The following is a 21,140-nucleotide window of genomic DNA, read 5'->3' as shown; positions in this document are numbered from 1 at the left end:
AGTTGCGCATTTTTAATTAAAAAGGGTATTTTTTGTTATCAGCAACTCTTTTTAAAAGATTTTATTTATTTGAGAGCGACCAAGCGAGGGAGTAAGCAGGGGAGGCGCAGAGGGAGAGGGAGAATCTCCAGCAGACTCCCTGCTGAGCGCAGAGCCCAGTGCAGGGCTGGATCCCAGGACCCTGAGATCATGACCGGAGCCGAAACCAAGAGTCGGACATTCAACCGACTGAGCCACCCAGCCGCCCCCAGCAACTTTTTTTTTTAACAAAAGGAAAAGTAATCTAAAAGTAAAAGAGATGATAAAGAGAAGTAACACGTGCAGGCCACATGCCCGAGGAATGCTGAGTAGGGCACGCGCGAGGCTCCACCAGGCCCTCCAGCAGACGGGGTGCCCGCGGGCAGCAGGTCACACGAGGACGGGGCGGCAGGGGCGTCTGCACGTCCCAGGTTTTCCTCCACATGTCTTTTTGCAGCGCAAAGCTGGGTGAGTGGATGCCGTCTCCGCAGGGAGAGTGTGGCTTTCCCTGAGAACCACCAAGCACGCTGCACCCCTCCTATGGCGTGAGGGCGGGTCAGGAGAAGCAAGCCCCTGCCTCCAACCCTGCGTGTTTTCCCTTTGTCTTCTTCACACAAACCAAATAAACACAACCAGCATCTTACTTAACTTGAATACTAGTTTCCTATGAAAGACAAAACAAAGCATAGAAAAAGGTCATTTTATTATACCTTTTGTTTGGCGGGGTATCAGTGCCCCTTTTAAAACCCTACTATTCAAGTACAAATGGGTATGTTTACAAAGTATTTACAAATCAGTCTTCTTCCTTTGTATCTCAAACACAACAGCTGTGTGGTTACACGGGGACCAGGAAGCGGCACACACTGCACGCATGTGAGCCCCGCCCCAGGAGGCACCCACGGGGACACGCGGGCCGGCTTCCTGGTGGCAGCCCCGCCTTAGTTGGAGCCAGCGTCTGTCCGCGCAGGAGGATGGAGTCTGACAGCTCTCCGGCGGCGGGCAGGACTTCAGGCATTGGGCGGCGCGGGAGTCTGCGGACAGAACCACCGCGGAGGGCTGCACCCGGACGCTTGTACTGAGCTCGGAAACGTGGACGGTGTACCCTTGACAACAGAAGACCGAGAAAACAACACGGGGAGGAGGATGTTTCCGGGAGCAACTACTGAAGCCGGCGAGGCCGCGGGGGCATCTGAGTAGGACAGAAGTTGACCGTCGGCTCTGTACACGGTGTTAGGAGCCAGGGAAGGACACACCCTCGGACGCAAGGGGCTCTCATTCGCACACTATGGCAGGGAGGGGCCCCATGGCCCAGTGTTCGCACCCCAGGTCACTCTCTCCCGCTTCTCCGTCCGGGCAGCTGCGGGTAGGGCGCATGAGTGCAGGGAAGCCGGCGCTCGTCCTCTTCCGAGCAAACTCACAGCGCCCCAGGAAGGACGAGGGGCAGACGGACCGGGCACACAAAGCCCAAGAACTTGGAACACACGCATAGCTCCACACGTCTGGAGTAAAAGGAGCACAGGAGTCCCCCCAAGCGCCCACACACAGCCTTCCTGCACGCTCGGTGCTCTCATGGCAGCACCGGCCACGCCAGAACCAGCCGGGGTGGGTGTGAGAACGTGGACCGCAGGACTGCTTCCAGGTATGCAAGTCAACTGTGATGTTAAATCCCTTCCACTGTTTCAACACTTGAGTTTTACTTTTCCCCAAATTTCTCACCCAGGGCTCAATAAAGAGCTGCCTCGATGCTTCAGTAAATGCTACCATGTTACTGTCCACATAAATCGATGGGGAAACCAAAACTACCGTCTACGTTCCTTTGTGTCACTGAAAGTGGAACATGGGGGAGGACAGAGAAAACGAACACTGAGACTCTCTCAGAGTGCCCACACAGACCCAACACGACCTGATTTTCTGGACCCAGTAATAGAAGAGAGGCACAGAGCCAGAGCACAGAGGGGGTCACCTGACACGTGTGCCGGCCTGGGTGAAAGCGTCCAGGTAAGCAGACATCATCGGTCAATCAAGCCCACTGCAAACACTTCTACTAGCTTGCCGTAGTAAAAAAATAAAACAGAAGCAAACATGGGGCCTCCTCTTTGCCCCTCAACTACACCCCCAAATACTGCACAGGTTCTCTGCTTCACATGGAAGCACGAGGGAGGGCACCTGCTCCGTGCAAGACCCCAGCATCACGAGAGACAGAAGTCTGGCATTACCAGCCCACGACGAAGAGCTCACGACGCCCATTTCTGTAGATGACACCTGCCCTCTGTCTGTGGAGGTTTCTCTCCCATCAGCAGACCACCCCTGGGCTGGGCAGGAGAGCGAGGGGGCAGGGATAGGCACCCACCCCTCACACAGCAGTGACCTCTGCCGCGTAACGACACCCACACAGCAGTCTGGGGCCCCAAACCTGCCCGAGACGGGAGCCTCACAGAGTTCACTAGAGCTGCTTCAGTGCGCGATGTTCAAACGCGAGCTTCATCCACGAGCCGGGAGAATATCCTCCATGTGCTGGGATGGACACCTGCCACACCGTGGGGAGGGCCTGCGGGGAGCCCCACTGGCTGCTCTTTGGAATGAAAACTCAATTGGGGACGGTAATCCTTCACCACGGCCGGGAGCAGGTCATGAATGTGCCTGGAAATACTTCTTAGGAGGGAAAGAAGAAAGCACACTGGCTTCCTCGGACCTGAGATGATCTCCCTCAGCTGGCCTCTCTCCTCCCCGAGGACCAGAATGCATGTTCAGTTAGGGATACGGAACCAAGCAGAGGCAGACGGTGTCAAAGACCATGTTTTAGCTTCAGGAAGTCTACTTATGACTCACTGTACACTCCACATGGCCACGTGCAGGACACTGCACACGAACACACAGTCTACGTGGCTTTCAAGACCCAGCACTACCACTCTGCGGGAGAGACGGAGAGCTGAAACTGCCCCACCACTTCCTCCGTCGGTCACCTAATACGGAAATGCGGGCGTGTAACGCGGCTCGCCGCCCCCCCACCCCGTGGTGTTGGAGGCAGGATGATAAAATGATGCCACTCCTTTGTTTCCATCACAACTTCCCCGGAGCTGAACACCGCCAACGACACCGTCCCACAGTTCAACAATAAATAAAATCTGCCCGCTCCCGGCTAGGTGGTGGAGTGCACGGTGGCCCGCCGCCCGCCGCTGTGACTACGGGCATGGAGGCTTGGTGGGTGTCTTCAGCCTGACGGCAGGGACTCTCATCTGTAGCTTGGGCTGCTGGCTGGGGCTGTCGGAGCTGGCCGGCCCCTGGGCGGGGTTGGGGACGCCGGGGCTCTGCAGCTGGCTCGCCGCGGTCGGCACCACCTGCTGCTGCATGAGCTTCTGCTGCACCACCTGCGCGGTCGCCGTCACCGTGGGGATCATCTGCACCTGTTGCCCGGCCGCCGTCGCCTGGGTCAGGGTCACGGTCTGCGGGGAAGCCTGAGCCAGAACGGTGAGAAAACGCACACGGCCTAGAGAACACAGATCTAGGGACATGGCCAATTACGCAATCTTGGGGGTGGGGAGGACGGTTTTAGAAACCTCATTAGCACAAACACTTGGTGAAACGGGAGAAGTGCGTGACATATCACAGCAGGACCTCTAGTGTCCGACCACATGGACGTAGGAAGAGCCACTGAACGAAGTCACTGCTGCTGCTGGGCAAAGGCTGACGGCTGGGGCCTGCTGGCGCATTCAGCTTTCAGTACTGTTTGGTTCCCTGAAATCTACACGCCAGTGTGATTTTGAACAAAACAGTGTTTTGTTAAAGCGCTGCTTCACACAGCCACATTTTGCAGCGGTAAGTAAAATGGCAGGAGCCTGACGGTTCAGTGACAATGGCCACTGCTGTCCCCGTTAGTACTGACACTTCCAGGACCAAGGTCACTGCAAGCAGGCTGTTTTCTGTGTTTCCCTAAAGCTAAAGGTATGGGGGCTTCAGCTTGGAGGACGCATCTGAAATTGCTGGCTGAAGAAAGGATCCCAGACGGGCTCCTTTCGTACACGTGACACTGAGTTTGAACGGGCTGTTCAGTTTGTGTCCTGCTAGCCTGAGGACTAAGTGTTGTCCCCAGAATTAATCGCTTCTGAATTATGAACAACAAAAGTGATTCTCTGATAGTTAATCTTCTATTTTCTCAGAGTGAAAACCAAGAACTCCCTAACGGGAAACATGAAGGTCACTGAAAAGTCCGTGTGGGGCTCCCCGGGGGACTGCGTGTCTGCAGATCCTACCTGCTGGGAAGCAGAGGCGACCTGCTGGATGCTGGCCACGGACGTCTGCTGTTGGACAACTTGAGGGAGTTTGGCAACCTTTGACAAAACAAAACAAAAAAACCAAATGTAAAATACAGAAGAATGTGTACACAAGATTTTCCCCCCTCTCTTTCCTTCTCAGTTCTTAATGCAAAAGCAAAAACAGAATGTGGCCCAGATGCCACCCGAGAGCTATTCTCCATCTGCTGGCCTGGAGCCACTCGTCCCACCTCCTGCAGAGTAACGCCCGCCTTCCTCGTCTGCAGGCAGCTGGGACTAGCCGCTTACCTGCTCTCATCCTTCAGTCACGGTTTTTCTTTTACCAACAACCATTCCAGGTTTATGTAAGAGAACTAAACTGAGGACAGAGTGAAATATTTCATTTCAGCATTTCACGCGTGCTCACGAGAGTCCCTTCTTCAAGTCTGGGCACTGCTCCAGGAAGGCACCCTCACCGTGAAGTTATTTGGACCGAATGGGGTTCAATCCCATTCCAAAGATGTCCCAACATTTTAAAGTAGGTATCATATCGTCTTGCTAGGTTTTCTTCAATCGCGACTGAGATCTTTGCTCCTGATAAAACTTTCCACCCTGCACTGTCATCCCATGCATGTGTGGCTGCCTCAACCCAGCAAGATGATTTGGGCCCCGTGTGTCTACCCTGTTGGGCTGTCGGTTCAGAGAAGCACAACAGGCTCCTGAGCACACAGCTGCTGGGCGCCAGGGCACCCCCGCCTGGGTCTCTAACTGGTAGAACAGGGATCAAAGAAAGTCTGTCCAAGATAATTCTGGAGGAAATGCGAAATGACAGGACGTACTTGTAAACGACAGACTCCAAGTCAGTGTTAGTTCTCATGTAAAACCTGAAATCATCGGAAAGCACTTAGTAGTTCACTGTAACTAAAATAAAAGTTGTAAACAGGATCTGCTAAGACAATGACAGCCCCTGCCTGAGTGCTCTCAGCCCTGGTGGGAAAGCAGGCCCCATCTGCACACGGCGGGCCAGCAATGCCACCTGTGGAGGAAACAGACGTCTCAACTCCCAGTTCCAAAGCTAAGCAGAGGTGGGAACCCAGAGCAAGGAGCCGAGGTGCGACAGCAGCTTTCACCCAACAGCGAGCACGAGACTCTCAGGGTCGCACAGAGTGCGGCAGACGAGAGGTCAAGTGCAAACCCACTGTCAGCAAGGAGCTAGAGCAGGGCCGCCCGCGGGCCCCACAGCTGTGTCTCCATCACCCGGAGGGTCTGTGAGGGAGTCCACTGCCTGAGGGCCTGGTGTTGCTGTGGGAGGGGACACAGGTTCAGAACCGAACTGACGGTACCTGACAGACACCAGCCCTCACGCCACAGCCAATGTGGCCCTGGCGGGTGCCCACGAACACCCAGCAGAAGCAGGCGTCAGCCTTCAACCCAGACCTGGAAGCAATCCCACAGACAAGCTTCAAGGAGAACTGGCTCACACGAAAATAACTACTATAACTATAAACACAGTTCCTGGGACAACAACAGCAAAGACATAAAATCCTTAACGTAAATGTAACTAATAAGAAGAAATTGAATATAAAAAGCAAAAACAGGGGCGCCTGGGTAGCGCAGTCATTAAAGCGTCTGCCTTCGGCTCAGGGCGTGATCCTGGCGTACCGGGATCGAGTCCCACATCGGGCTCCTCCGCTGTGAGCCTGCTTCTTCCTCTCCCATTCCCCCTGCTGTGTTCCCTCTCTCGCTGGCTGTCTCTCTGTCACATAAATAAATAAAATCTTTAAAAAAATAAATAAAAAAAAATAAAAAAAAATAAAAAGCAAAAACAAAACAAAAAATATAAGGAGAAACAGATAAATGCCTAAGCAGAACGGGAGACTTTACCATTTCTCTGTCAGTGACTGACACAGAAGGGGACACAAAAGTGACCGAGTAATAACCAGACGACCTGACATGGGCACCCAGCACCATAAAGCAGGTCTCAACACCTCTCGCTGTTTACAGAATCGCTGAGGGACTGGGTCTGGCTACTGCGTGTTTGGCCCAGGGGAGGCTGCAGTCAGGGAGGACAGCACTGCCGCCCCCAACCTGGAGAGGTTCAGGTGCATACAGGCGTGGGCCGAGGAACCTGAGGGGTCACGCAGCTTCGGGGACCAGTCCAAAGCCAGTCAGGACTGAGAACCTGTGGCGGAGCTAGCCATCGGCCGCAGCTGTGAACCTGGGGTCATCGGCCCAGAGACAGACCGAGGCCTCGAGACCGGAGGAGACAAAAACCACCATAAAAAGGACAGAAACTTCTAGCAAAGTAGGTGAAGAAGGGAAATTTCTTACTCTACTGGAGGATGATTTCAAAAATCAGACCTTGCAAAACGATCACATTAACAGCGATACCGCTGAGCTCCGGTATGTGCCACCCACCAGAGTGGCTGTGGGCCTTGCCAGCACAGCAAAGCAGGAAGAAACGGGCAGGGGAGGAAGAAGACACTGCCACCACTCGGCATGGGCCACCTGCCCGGGGACAAAGGAAGCGCCAGAGGCCACAGGAACAGGACGAACTGTCCGAGGAACAGGGCTCAGGCAGCCGGATTCAAAAGTCAAGGTACAAAAACAAATGCACGACAGAACACAGAAACTCAGAAACACACCATTACAGAAGCATCAGAAAACACTATTTAGGAACAAATCCAATCCAAGTGGTAAGACTTTCCTGGAAAAAATTCAGAAAACCTAGTTAAAGGGCACTGAAGGGGCCAGACAGCAGAAGACCCATCGCGTGGGTGAGTCTGCAGTCAAGGTGGCAAAGACATCGCTTCTCCCCAAACTCCTCCAGAGTCAAGGCGGCTCCGCGCTCTGGTAAGCAGCACACGCACGGCCCCAGCGAGCGTGCATGAACGCAATCCTGTAAGGGTCCCAACAGTTCTGCTTGTGCCGTGCAAACTTAACACGCTGACTCAAAACTAACAGGGAAGTGAGGAGAGCCACAGATAGCAGGATGGTCCCGACAGGGGGCAGGGTCTGCCCCCCAGGGGCCGAGGCTCACTGCGTGGCCAGAGGGATGGACACACAGAGACCATGGTGCTGAAGGGAGCTCCACTCACAACCACGCACGATTTACACCAGTGTCACGCTATGGCTCAGAAGGAAAGTGGTGCTGAAAACAAAAGGGTATTGTAGTGGGAAAATTAAACTGAATTCCTAGTTTTCTATTGTCTGGAAAAGCCCATTCCAGGAAGGTCAGAAAAGTCATCTTTTTAGAAGATGATACAGGAAAGTAACATCATGACCTCTGGGAAGAATTTCTTAAGACACAAAAGGCACTATTCAGAAACAAAGACTGATAAACTCCAACACGTTAAAACTAAGAACTTCTTTTTCTGCAAAGACACCACAGGGTTAAGCGCGAAGATAAGCCACAAACTGGGAGCAGGATGGAGACCTGAAGGCTAAAAGCAGAAGGTGAGCAGCGCTGGGACGACACCGAGCCGGCACTCGGCAGAAGGGGAGCCCTCACTGTCAACAGATTCACGAAGGGTAGAACCGCAGGAGTCAGCAGGAGACGCAGGAGCAGGGCGAGGCTGACCGGGGGCTCTCGGGGCTGGGACCAGTGCAGAAGCCTGACAGACCGGCACACACCCACAGCGCTGCTCCCCCACCCCAGGCAGCCACGTGCGGCGCCCACGCACGCGAAGCAGTCACGCTGCTGCTGAGAGGCCAGTCCTCTGCTGCTCCCTCCAGCCTCTGTAAGCAGCCGCACGCCAGGAACAAAGCCAGGAGCAGCCCCCTCGGCCGTCGGCAGCACAGCAACGGGGTGTGTTGACTCACTCACTCCAGGAGGAGCCCCTAGACGTGAAGGACAACCCCTGCAGCGTGACCTCCGCACGGCCCCCAAGCCACACTCCACGACCCCAGCGGTGGCAAAGCCAGCGAGGAGTGTCAGGGGGCCAGCCACCTCTGAGGAGCACAGGAGGGCCCATGATGCTCCCCTAGTGGGGTGCTGGTTTCACCGGTGTCTGTCTGTCTTTATTCTAGGGACCCTGTATGTTGACCACTCAGCTTCCTGGGCACCTGTTGTCCTGCAATCCACCTTGTGGTCACTCATGCTCACCTGGATCTGGGTCTGCACCTGCTGGGTCCCAGCCAGCTTCTGGGCCTGGGAGATGGGTGTGGTAAGGAACTGGGTTTTAAGGGCTGGCTGGGTGGCATAGGTGACCTTCTGTGGTTGGCCCTGAGCAGCAATCTGCTGTGCGGTGATCTGGAGGAAGAGAGACCGCCCCAGGTTAGAGCCAGGCGAGGCCGTGCCCTCTTCTCAGAGCGTCAGGGCCTCCCCACAGGCCCCCACTGCCCCAACAGCCCCAGCACGACCACCCCAGGCCCCCAGCGCTGCCTGCCTTCCGCCTAGTCCTGCAGCTGCCCGGCTGGCGTGCCCAGCCTCCTCGGTCCGGAAGTCCACTCAGAGGCCAGGCGGGGGTTCCTCTCTACATCCTCTGCCTGCTCATCACACGAGTGAACGTGATGACACAGAATACACGCACGTACCTTCCTGAATCTAGTCTGAAGGTCTGGGCACACGCTCTAAAATGTTTAGCACGACCTTTACACGTTTAATCTAACCTCTGCCAGAAAAATGTGACTCCTACTCAGAAGACCGTGCACGCACAGTCTGAGGCTTACCAGCCACAGCTACACACAACACTTCAGTAACGTCTCAGAACTTTTCTCTCAAATCACGTGAACGTCAGACCCAGGCTACAGCAACCTCTGGCTCAGCGGAAAGCTAAGCCTACTTGATTACCCAGGCCCGACTGCCGGTGTCCCAGTCCTCCTGTCACCAGCGCGTCCAGCAGGGCCTGATGTGCAAGGTGCCCTGCGGCCCACGCCTGTGCAGTCGAGCCCAGGGGTGGCTGGGGAGGACTGGGGAGGCGACTGACTGAGTGGTGTTCCTCCCAGAACCATCCGTCAGCAGGGAGAAGGCAGCACCCAGAGGCAGGTGTGCCGACTCTCTTCCATCAGAGCAGACACACCTCTCCCAGCCCACGGCTCTCCCCGGAAGGCAGGAGAAGGGTGTCTGCAGGGCACACATCCGACAGGGTGGGCTGCTGCTGGGACAGCTCTTTCCCGGGGCTGTCCCACGCTGCTCCACCACCTTCTTTGCCGGCAGAGCCCCTCCCTGCTGCCGTGCCCTCCTGGCGTGTCATCTCATCCAAGGCTGCGGAGGACTGCTCAACTTCTCTGTTCTGCTGTCCCCGCAAACCACAATGGCGCCAGGGACAGGCAGTATCTCAGCCCCCACCAGATTGGCGCTTGGCTCCCGCCAGCGGGAGCAGCGACACTCCAGGAAGAGCCAACCCGCGGAGGAACAGGACACGTACAGGGCCTGGCACCCGACCATCAGCTCCACGACTCCGGGCAAGTCGCTTCCTTTCTCTGAGCTTCAGTTTCCTCAATGTAATGCAGCCCTGCTCCGAAGAGTAGCACGAGGTGCCCGCAGAGCTGTCAGCGCACACGGGGAGCGCCAGCCGCTCCACCCTCAGCCTGTGTGTCTTCGATCCAGTTCAGAAAGCAGCAGCGACAGCACATGGTGCGAGCACTGGCACACCACTGTCTGCACGTTGGGCTGCGTGCGGCCAGGAAGCATACAGAGCAGAGGTTTGGACACGGAGCGCCTCACGCTCTGCGCCTGTAGGTCAGGGCCCTACCTGCATAGGGCACGGCCTGAACACGCTGGCTGAGGGACGGCTCAGCCCGAGCACCTGCACCAGCTCAGAGTTAACTCTCGAACGTCTGAGTCCGTGAGATGCGGACAGGACTCCTTCTCATGAGGCCCCTCTTCCCCGCAAGCACACACAGGGGCAAGGACGCAGTCCCCACCTGGGTCCCGGCCAGGTCCTATCCGTTTTGCACGCTGGAGCGCCGGCAGTCACGCACTACACCTGCACCCCTGGAACCCCTGGCCCCTTGCCAGCCATGCGATTCCGCAGCAGGCTTCACGGTTTCCCATGGGCTCCTGCCACCACCTTCTCCCTGCAGGGCCTCATCACGGCTCCCATCCCAAGACCTCTGTGCAGCCCAAGTGCATGAGCACAGGGTCCTCTGTGTGTGGCTGCCAGGCAGTGAGGCAAGGCCTGTGCGGGGCCCTCCTGCCGTCTGTGCCTCGCAGCAGGACCCGGCTCAGTGTGAAGACAGGACGGCAGGAGAACCATGCGCGGGAAGCCGGTACCTTCTGCTGGACGGCGGCCGGGCCCGGGGCAGCCTGCGGCTGGATGGCTTTCTGCTGTTGCACGGCTTGCTGTTTGAGCTTCAGCAGCTGCTGGACGTGCACGGGCTGGGCCACGACGGTCTGTCCTGTGAACAGTGACCAAGCCTTCAGTGGGGACAAGGGTCCCACGACCTCTCTGAAGCTCTCTCCCTCTCCCTGAGCTACTGACCACGTTCCGTACAGAGAACTGCCTGCATCCTGCAGCTGTACTTGAAGTGTTTGTGGACCCGCAAGGACATTCAAACAAAGGTGCGGGAAGTTCCAAATGGTACGGTTAGATCAAGGGCTGCAACCCGTACGTGGGTACCTCTGAGAGGCACTCTGGCCACACGGTGCCCCGACACACTCGAAATGGGTGTCCGGCACAGAAGCCAGCAGGGGGGGTGGCCACTTCTCTGGGAAAAGACCCGTCAGCCCCGCTCAAGGCTCTCGGAGGGGCAAGTGGGGGGGGGCTGCACATGGGGTACCTGCGGCTTTCTGCGGCTGCCCGATGGCCACGCTGATCCCGGCAACGTTCATGGGCAGGGTCGTCACGCCTGGCGAGGAGACCACGGCCGCGGGCACGGACACCACTGGAGGCTTCGCCAGCGCCACCTGAGCGGGCTGGGGCGCCTGAGCCTGCATCTGCCCTTGCGCCTGCAGCTGCGAAGGGGGAACCCGGGTCTAAACAGTGAAAATAATGGGAGAGTCCAGAGATATTCGGGATACCATGTGTCTTTGCAAACCTTTCCCCACAAGAGGTCATGTGGTGAGAAAGTGACAGACCCACAAAGGTGAGGAGTGGCTGTCAACTGAAGGAACACATTTCACTGAGGGCTGCTCTGTGCTTCCAAACCCACCACCAACCAATGCAAGGAAGGGAGTCAGCAAGACCCATAGCTGCTCGCGCACTCTCACGTTCAGACCCCGCCACGTGGCACTGGTGTCTGCTGCTCCTCCTTCCGGCTCTTGAACCTTGGAGGAGCCCCATCCTGCCGCGTCTCCTACAGATTCTGTCTCCCACTCCTCTGGCCACGACCGAAGGTTGGCCCACCACCCCACCCCACCCCCACTCCCTCCCGCAGAGCCAGCCTGCGGACACGCCTCCTGCTACTCTCCACACTGCCCCCAAGTTACATCTTCAGAACGGAAAACAGATCCGTCTTACCTGTACAAGCACTCAGACTACCTGAGAAAACATAAACAAGGAAAAAGCACCCCTAAGCCCTAACACTACGCATATCTGAACGTGAAAGCCGGTACTCAGCCCACCAGACGCTGCTCTTACCTGCGTGGCCTGCAGTGGAAGTGTGCAAAATGGGACGATTTACAAACACTGTGTAGTCTGTTTCTCTGCCTTTTACAACAATCCTTTTCCAAAGTCGCGTACCACCCCAACATGGGGACGATCGCCACTGTTCGGTAAACTCCCTAGTTAAGGGGGGACCCGTCTCCTCTAACGCAACTCCAACAGCAGGACTGTGCGTCTGTTACGCTGTACTACTTTCCGCGAGAACAGAAACAGGACCGCTAAGTAAACCGGTGAGCACACTGTGTAGCTCAGTGTCGAGAAGCCCTCCCAGAGCAGAAGCCGACCCATCTGGCCAGTCCCGCGTGAGGAGCGTGCCTTCCCCATGCCGTAGCTGGCATGTGGGCTCACCGCCCTTGTCTCTTGAATTTGCATTTGTTGTGAACACAGGCGAGACCACACTTGCTTTCCCAGTTTTAATCCACGTCTACCCCGCTTCTTGCAGATGTAAAGTCGGGGCGCGGGAAGCGGAGCCCGAGCACCCAGTTTGAGTGGCAGGTGACGAGCTATCGGACTTGGACAACTTACCCACTGAAGTGGAGGGCCTCAGTTCCCGCCACCCACACAGTGGGGTTCACGGTAAAACAGCCACTCCGGCCTTGGCCACGCTCTGTGGGCACTGACCCCACGACAGGTACAGAGCCCAGGGCAATGCCTGGCCCGGACGAGGGTCCCTCGTGCCAGGAGGTGGGCTCCCCCAGCAGGGCAGTGGCTCGTCTGATGGGACAGCGTCTGTCCCACAGGACATGCAACGGATGCTTGTTGAACTTCACTGACCTTCCCAGACACTGTTTTCACTGTGACATCCTGCCCGTCTTCAGAAACCTCCAGAGTCTCTCTGTGCTGATAGAGCACAAACACCAGAGTCTGGTGTCCTGGCCTCGCCCACCTCCCCACATGGGTCTCACTGCCCATAACCTCTGCTCCAACTGCACGGCCTCATCTCCAACAAAAACCTCGCCCTCCCTGCGCAGCCCAGCACACCCCCGGGCTCCTCCAGCTGCCCAGCCTGCCATGAGCTCTGTGATGCTCAAGGCCTGGGAAGCAGGGCGACCTGAGTGCCTCCACGGGTCATACTTCATCCTCTCCGAGGACAACTTAAGCTCTTGGGGGAGAGCGCACGTCTTCTACTTTACTTGTAGGTCCGCCAGAGCACCTGACATGTCCTCAGCAAGCAGTAACAGTTCAATTAAATGTTAAAAGACACAGCTTTGGAAAAACAAATGTATCAACGGCAACTTACGAGCCGGGCCACCTGGAGGTTGGCCACGGTGGTGCCCGTGAGCAGGGCTCCGGGCCGCGGGGCCGTGACCGTGGCCAGCTGGGGGCTCTGCTGCGGCGTGGGTGGCGGGGCCTGCACTTGCACTTGTGGAGCGGGCTGTGGGGGCCCTGGCGGGGCCTGCGGTGGGGGGGCCTGCTGGGGCAGCTGCAGTTTCTGCTTCTGCATTTTGATCAGATGTTCCTAAAACCCAGATAAAGGAGCTTTTCATCAATATTAACTGCATTCCATTGTTTACAAATCTCGGTTTTAAGTTACTGTTGTACGATCCATTAAACACCAAGGTAGACAGTGACTGGGACACAACATGCAAACCACCCCCAGGGGCTCTCTGACTTAACCAGAAACGGTGATTCTGGCAGATGAGCGAATTCCTAGCAAAATTTCTTGGTTTTTCTCACTTGCAAATACATCAACTTAAACCTGTAGTACTATAAAATTTTTAGAAAGTCTTAAAATCATGGTCCTTCTGGAATTTTAAGAATTTATTATGTGTATCACCTCTCAACTTTTTATTCCAATTGTTTCCAAATGAATAAATTGATAAATCCCATGTCTTTAAAAGAAGTGAAAACATCAAAATGTCAAAATAGCCCAAAAATATTTTAAGGAATCAATTTTCTTTTCAGAAAACTTCTAGCATGTAGTTCGTAACGATCTGAAACCGAAAACGACTCTAAAATCGAGTCAGGACAGGGTAGAGTGGAGATTCCAGACACCGGCAAACGAGCAGGTAAGCAGGGCTCTGGCAGCCGAAGGAGGGAGCGCAGGGGCACAGGCTGGCCCTGTGTCCTGGGGAGAAGCAGGAGGGGGAGAAGGAAAGGCCATGGGGGGTGGGGGTGGCTGGCCCCAGTAACCTTCTAATCTAGCACCATCCCCCAGGTTTCCGCAGTGACGGGCGTGTTCTAGATCTGGGCTGTCCAATATGCTAGCCACAGCCACGCGCACCCACTGTGCCCTTGAAACATGGCTGGAGCGATTGAGGAGCTGAACGGTTTAGCTGGTTGCGTTTCCTCTCTCTGGGGCGTGTCCTGGGGCCGCACCAGTGAAGCCGCAGCTCAGGACCTGCGCGTGCTCCACGGCCCTCCAGCGTGCCTGCCTGTCCCGTCCGAAACCGAGAAGGGGCAGGCCCGAGGTCAGGTACTTACTGTGACAGGCCAGCAACTAGCTGCAGTCCTACAATACTGTCTCGTCTCTATTACATGTTTCTCCACTCGCTTTCCATGCCAAGCAAGAACACTGCTCCGTTTTGGCAGGAATACAGTACTTCCTTTCAAAAGGAGTGCATTTACGTGCACAGCTGCACAGCCGGTGCACAGGGCGACAAAAATCAGGGTTATCAGTACTCAGCACTGCGAAGGAAGTGCGCAGGAAGAAACCAAGTATTCAGCACCTAGTCTCTGAGACTGTCAGCGAAACTTCCCACTGGTTTTGCCTCCGGCTGGGAACGGGCCCAAGCGGCCTTCTACTTCTCCGGAACCTGGGCACAGGGCACGAGACAGCAAGCAGGACGTCTCCAGAGCGCCGTCCACAGACCGGCCCCACGGCCATGGACGTGCCACCGTGCGGAAAGCTGTTTTTAGGGGCAGTACAAGCACCTCCCACAAGGACAGCAGCAGACCTGTGCTTCCAACCAAATGACACATGGGGCCTCGTGCAGCGGCTGTGCAATTTCCTACGAGATACTCACCGGGGTCAGCTTGCCGACAGCCTTGATCTGTGCTGGCGACGGGGCCTGGCCCTGGATCTGCGGAACCTGCACCTGGGAGGGCGGGGGCGGCGGTGGCGGCTGCTGCTGCTGCTGCCGGAGCAGCTGGAAGTGTGCAGGCGTGATGGCCTTCCCGGGCAGCTGCACCCCTGTGGCTGGGAGAGGGTGCGCCATCAGGCTGTGTGCGCACATTCCCCATCCCTCCTCCCACGACAGACGCACGAGTGTGTCCTCACAAGGAAACCACACCTGCCTTTACCTTGGGACACCTGAGTCACCAAAGACCGGGTCGGAGTCTGCACTGGAGTCAGGCTGGTAGTGACCACGGCTGAGGCGGTCACGGAGGTAACCGCTCGAACACCCTGGGTCGGTGCCAGGGACACGAGGTCGGACGTGGCCGTGGCCGGTGAGCCGACCGCGCGAGGCTGGGTGTGGACCACCTGGGCAGGAGCAGAGCCTCCGGAGGTCTGCAGGAGGCAACGAGGGAGGTCATCAGGTTACTCCGCGCTATCCTTCAAGGCTTCCACACTCACCAGAGAAGACAAGAGGACACCCATCTCTGAACCCGAGGAAAGGAAGCACTTTCCAGAGTTCGGTGATTCGACAAACTGCATGCCGGAGGGAGTAAGCTTCACCTAGGCCTTGAGCTTCAAAGTGGGTCAGTCACCACAGAAAGAGACCATTTCATATGGCAGTGCTCCTATTTCCGTTCTGAAACACTGCCCCATCCCTCTGTCCTCACTTGAAAGGTCTGGTCCCCAGGAACACTGTGAGGTTCTGACTGCCCTGCATACCACAGGGTCCTGCTCTCCGCCACTGCCCCTCTCCTGCCTCCACAGGTCTCGTGGCATCTCAGAGCACCCCCGCTGCCCCCTGCGCTCCACACCAACCCTCGGGGCTACAGCTGCCCAGTCCCACCACAAACTGTGGACAGACCCCACCGATTCCACCGATTCCACCTCTGAGACGGCCGGTGAACATGCCACTTGTCCCTGCTGGCCCCTCCATGTGGGCAGCCGGGACATTCTTCCAGACTGTGGGGTTCACCCCAGCCCTTCTGCGTGTCCTTACTCCCACGTTCGGCTACCTCCAGCACTGCACTCTGTGCTTTCTATTCAACCCTCTGACTCCATGTGTCTTCAATCGCCTTTCCCGCCTTTGCTCACAGTATTTTTTTTCTCATCACACTTCTCCCAAAGTTTGGAAGGTACACTCTTTTTATGCTTTTGGTGGCTCATCTAAAAATTATACCATGAAGGGCGCCTGGGTGGCTCAGTCAGTGAAGCATCTGCCTTCAGCTCAGGTCATGGTCCCAGGGTCTTGGGATCGAGCCCCATGTTGGGCTCCCAGCTCAGCAGGGAGCCTGCTTCTCCCCCTGCTCACACACTCTCTCTCTCAAGTAATAAATAAAAAAAATTTTTTAAAATTATACCATGAGTACTTGTCAAAGTCTCATCAACAGTCTTAACACTTTTCCTCAACAAGAGTGTCTCAGCACCTTGGCCCTTGGCTGGCTTACATACCACTGACCCCGTGTGGCCCATTCCTGCTCTGTCGGCCCCATAAGGAGTCATGGCTGCTGTGAGGCCAGTCTCCACCTGGACTGTCCACTGTCACTGCCTCTGTGCTCACTTGTCAGACCTTCTGCCTCAAGCGTGTCCTTTCCTATGGACCTGGCTGCCGCTAGCCCACCCCATGTTTGCTCGGTGTTACTGTACCCATGTTCTTCAAGCTATTTTCAAAAGAGGTGGAGCAGGGTTGGCAGCCATTTCCTTTCTTTGGAGCACAGATCTTGTTCCAGAGGATCCTGGCTTCACTGGCCCCGAGAAGGAGGCCGCCGAGCCTCTGGCTGCTCTCGGGCCTCCCTACTGTCGGCACCATCCTGGATCGGGCTCAGCGTCATTGCTCGGGTCTGGAAAACTCACGTCTTCCAACGCTGCCTTTGCCCACCCTCCTCCCCATCCGGAACTCTGGGTAGCCACATACTCCATCCTCCCAGTCAGCCTTCCGCACTGCATTCGGGGTAACGTCTCCCGACTTATCTTCCGGTTAGCTCATTCTCTCCTCAACAGTGCATTAACAGACAGTAAGCACATTACCAGGGAGTTTTTCCAATTCTGATCACCATAGTTTTAATTTCCAGAAGTTCTTTGCAGTTGACCGTTGAGCAGTGTGGGGGTTACAGGCGCCAAACCTCCTGCACAGATGGAAATCCAGGTACAAGTTTTTTGACCTCCCCAAAAACTTAACTGCTTAACAGCTGTTGGCCGGGGGCCTTACTGACAACACAGTCAATAAACACATACTCCGTATGTTATGTGTGTTATACACTGCATTCTTACAATAAATTAGACAAAGTTAGACCAAAAAAAATGTGAAGAAAACCATAAGGAGGGCACCTGGCACTCAATCAGAAGAGTGTGTGGCTCCTGGTCTTGGGGTCGTGAGTTCAAGCCCTGCATTGGGCTCACACTGGCGTGGAACCTTCTTAAAAATAAACAAAATTAGAAAGCATAGCTGCTTTATGACCTACGCCCATGAACTCTGCTACCTCAAGTGGAGGCAGGTAGATGCCCACTGCCTGTTGTTCCCGCTGGTGTCTCTTTCCTCCTGTGTCTGGTTGTTTTCTACCGTGTTACGCTCACTAGGCTGGAAAATCAGGTGCAGAGGTTCTGAGGAGCCCAGGTCGAAGGCGCGCTCGCTCCCCCAGAGCACCTGCACCTGCTTCTGGCCACCCACCCGGGGACCCTGCCCACTCGAGGCCGCGCCTGCTCTCGCTGCAAACTGACAGAAGGCCGATGTGTGGCCACAGCTTTGCAGACGGAGTGAGTCCCCGTCCGGCCCCGCCGCTCAGCGCCAGGGTGGAGGGCAGGCGGGTTTTCCTTCTGCTTCCGCCCTGCCCCAAGGGCTCGGCCATGGGGCTCCCAGCTCGAGGAGTCAGCACCTCCGCTCGGTCCCTCTGGGCAGGTGGGTGAGCCTCAGGCTTGCGCCGCAGTCTCCCGCCAGATGAGGTAAACCGTGGTCCACGGCAGACCCCGTGCCTCACTGCACCGTTCTTCTCTCCGGGTTTCTTCCCTTAGATTTTGCCCCAGTCATTATGTATTCCTTTGTCAGCTCCTTAAAACTTTTTAAAAAAGATTTTAAAATTTTCTTATCTAATAATTTTAGTTTGTTTCATTCGGAGATTGGTATAAATACCTCACCTCACCTTATTATCAGAAAGAAAAACCCGTTCTCGGACTTCCAAAATGATTTTCACTCTGCACTTTTCTGCTCAAATCTGCTCTACTACACACACAACGTCACATCTCCGCTCAGAGACTATCAAGGGCTCCCAGTTGCCTAGTGAACGAAATCTATACTCTTTAGCCGGTACCCAAACCCTACGACCAGCTAGCCTCGGCATCTCTCACTGCCAAGCACACACAGCCCCTCAGGGCCTCCTGGCGGGTGCAGGAACCATCGCTCCTCTGTTAATGCGTTTGTTTGTGCCCCTCTAAACAGACCTACTCACTGTGCCTTGTACACCCCACACACCATCCCAGCGCCGAAGAGCCAGGTGTGTGGATGACGTCGTCCTGTCCTTTGGAAGCCCAGAAAGCCCACCCTGGGGGCGCCTGGGTGGCACAGCGGTTAAGCGTCTGCCTTCGGCTCAGGGCATGATCCCGGCGTTATGGGATCGAGCCCCACATCAGGCTCCTCCGCTATGAGCCTGCTTCTTCCTCTCCCACTCCCCCTGCTTGTGTTCCCTCTCTCGCTGGCTGTCTCTATCCTGTCGAATAAATAAATAAAATATTTATTTTTTATTTATTTAATCTTAAGAAAAAAAAAAAAAGAAAGAGAGCCCACCCTGTCAGCTGTACCTCTTCCCCAGTACAGCCCCAGGACGAGAAGAGCCCTAGGAAAGCAGGCCATGTGTCTGACTCCAGTTTCTATTTCCACATCCCCAGCAAGAGCATCTTGTCTGTAAGACCTACTCAAAAAATACATCATGGGAGGAGTTAAGATGGCGGAGGAGTAGGAGACTCCTTTTTCAGCTGGTCCCCCGAGTCGAGCAGGATAGGTACCAGACCAGCCTAAACAACCACGGAACCAGCCTGAGACACAGGAAGATACGTCTGGATCTCTACAAATGAACATCTCCAGCGCTGAGTATTGAAGATGCACGCGGGAGCCATGAAACCGGGCACAGATATCGGAAGATAACGGAAGGGGAGGGAACCGCCGCGTTCGGGCGTGCCGGGAAGCGGTAGCCACTTGCGGGAGCGGGGCGGGCTCGCGGGACGACACCCGCAAACAGCAGACTGAGACCGCGTGAGCCGGTGCGCGCCACCAGGCATCTCGCACACCGGAATCCGGTGCGCTCCGAGGATCCAGACTGAGACTCGGGACTTCCGGAGCGCACGCGGGCGGCTGGCGGCGTTAAACACAAAGGACAGAGAGCCGCGCCAGCCCTGGAAGTGAGGGCTGGGCGCCCGGGTGTGGAGGCGCACATCCGGGCCAGCTAGGGTTGAGCAGCACCAACGGTAACAGAGTTAAAGTGGCCAGAACATTAGTAGAGAATGGGCGCAATCCTCTGTTCGGAGACAGAGGAGCTGAGAGGTGCCGCATGCTGCTCCCTGACCCTGAAGAGCACAGCAATCCAGCCGGAAAGCCGCCAGAGAACAAAAAGCCTGGAAATACCAGCTCAGAGGTGCCCATCCCCATCCCCCTAGCAGGGGACAGGAGACTCTACCCAAACAGGGTTGCCTGAGCTTCGGTGCGTAGGCCCCTCTCCCAGAAGGCAGGCTGAAAAATCAAAAGCCCACAACCCGGGTGCCTGCCGGTGGCGCAGTCGAAGGCTCCTGTCTTCGGCTTGAGGCGTGATCCCGGGTTCCGGAGGAGGAGTCCTCATCGGGCTCCCGCTGGGAACCTGCTTCTTCCTCTCCCACTCCCTGCTTCTGTTCCCTCTCTTGCTGGTTGGCTGACCACATAAATAAATAAATAAAATCTTTAAAGAAAAGCCCACATCCCTAAGATCCCTATAAAACAAGGGGACGACTTGGACCCAGTCAATAATTTGGGCTCTGGACAACCCCGCAACCTCTCCTCATCAGAATGACAAGAAGAGAGAGCCCCCAGCAAAAGAAAAGCAGTGAGTCTGTGGCCTCTGCCACAGAAATAATGGATATGGATGTAACAAAGTATCAGAAATGGAATTCAGGAAGTACTTGATGGTCAAAATGATGAGTAGAATTGAAAAAACTATTAAGGGAAAGGTTACTGAGAATATATAGAATCCTAAGGACAGAAATGAGAGAGCGAATCTGACGAAATTAAAAATTCTATGAGCCAAATGCAGGGCAAAACTAGAGGCTCTGGCACGGCCCGAGGTCTACAGAAGCAGAGACGGGTTAGTGGTTGGAGGATGGGTTAGTAGAGGAAAAAAATGAAAATAGAAGCTGGTCTTAAAATCCATGCCCTACGAATGTAGGTTACGGGAGATTACTGACTCAATGAAACAATCCAATGTCAGAATCATCGGCATCCCGAGAGGGTGGAGAAAAACAGAGTCTAGAAGAGATATTTGAACAAGATTCAGTAGCTGAAAAGCTTCCCTAATCTAGCCGAGGAAACAAACATTGTGTCAAGAGGCAGAGAAGGACCCCTCCCAAGCTCAGACCACACAATAGCCTACGCCACGTCCGTCATAGTGCAGTTCGCAAATTTTAGATCCAAGGATACAATATTGGCGGCCAGGGCAAAGAAATTTCTCACGTACCAAGGCAAAGGCATCAGAATACGTCAGACCTGTCTACACAGACCTGGAATGAGAGAAAGGGTTGAGAGCATATTTAAAGCTCTTTCAGAGAAAAACATGCAGCCAAGGATCCCTTTATCCAGCAAGGCTGTTCAAATTGATGGAGTAATAAAGACATTTCAGAATCGCCAGTCATTAACCAATTTCATAACCATGAAACCAGCCCTACAGGAGATATTAAGGGGGGTTTATAAAGGTAAAAAGGCCCCAAGAGTGATACAGAACAGAAAGTCACAGCCAATACAAAGACTTTACTGGCAACACGGCATCATTAAAATCATATCTCTCAGTACTCGGTCTTAATGTCAATGGCTTAAATGCTCCCATAAAACACCACAGGGTTGCAGATTGGATAAAAAGAAATGACCCATCCATTTTCTGTCTACAAGAGACTCATTTCGAACCCAAAGATGCATTCAGACTGAGAGTAAGGGGATGGAGTACCATCTTTCACGCAAATGGACCTCAGAAGAAAGCTGGGGTAGCAATTCTCATATCAGATAGATTGGATTTTAAACTAGAGACTATAGTTAGAGATGCA

The 21,140-nt window shown here is 55.2% G+C and overlaps 1 protein-coding gene across 1 annotated transcript in view; it reads right to left on the bottom strand.

Moving 5' to 3' along the window:
• Nucleotides 1-704: 704 nt before the first annotated feature.
• LOC103678900 (E1A-binding protein p400) overlaps nucleotides 705-21,140 on the bottom strand; it is a 109,300-nt gene continuing 88,864 nt past the window's right edge. The window contains exons 47-54 of the mRNA XM_040620056.1: nucleotides 15,059-15,266; nucleotides 14,782-14,954; nucleotides 13,056-13,274; nucleotides 10,992-11,187; nucleotides 10,486-10,610; nucleotides 8,374-8,520; nucleotides 4,269-4,346; nucleotides 705-3,473 (exon numbers count right to left, since the gene is read on the bottom strand). Coding sequence (XP_040475990.1) covers nucleotides 3,201-3,473; nucleotides 4,269-4,346; nucleotides 8,374-8,520; nucleotides 10,486-10,610; nucleotides 10,992-11,187; nucleotides 13,056-13,274; nucleotides 14,782-14,954; nucleotides 15,059-15,266 — 1,419 coding nt within the window. The 3' untranslated portion in view covers nucleotides 705-3,200. The remainder of the gene's footprint in view (nucleotides 3,474-4,268; nucleotides 4,347-8,373; nucleotides 8,521-10,485; nucleotides 10,611-10,991; nucleotides 11,188-13,055; nucleotides 13,275-14,781; nucleotides 14,955-15,058; nucleotides 15,267-21,140) is intronic.

The sequence above is a fragment of the Ursus maritimus genome, unplaced genomic scaffold, assembly GCF_017311325.1.
Source record: "Ursus maritimus isolate PB19 unplaced genomic scaffold, ASM1731132v1 scaffold_33, whole genome shotgun sequence".
Lineage (NCBI taxonomy): Eukaryota > Metazoa > Chordata > Mammalia > Carnivora > Ursidae > Ursus > Ursus maritimus.
The sequence above is the reverse complement of the archived record's forward strand: the minus strand, read 5'-3'. Positions and strand labels throughout refer to the sequence as shown.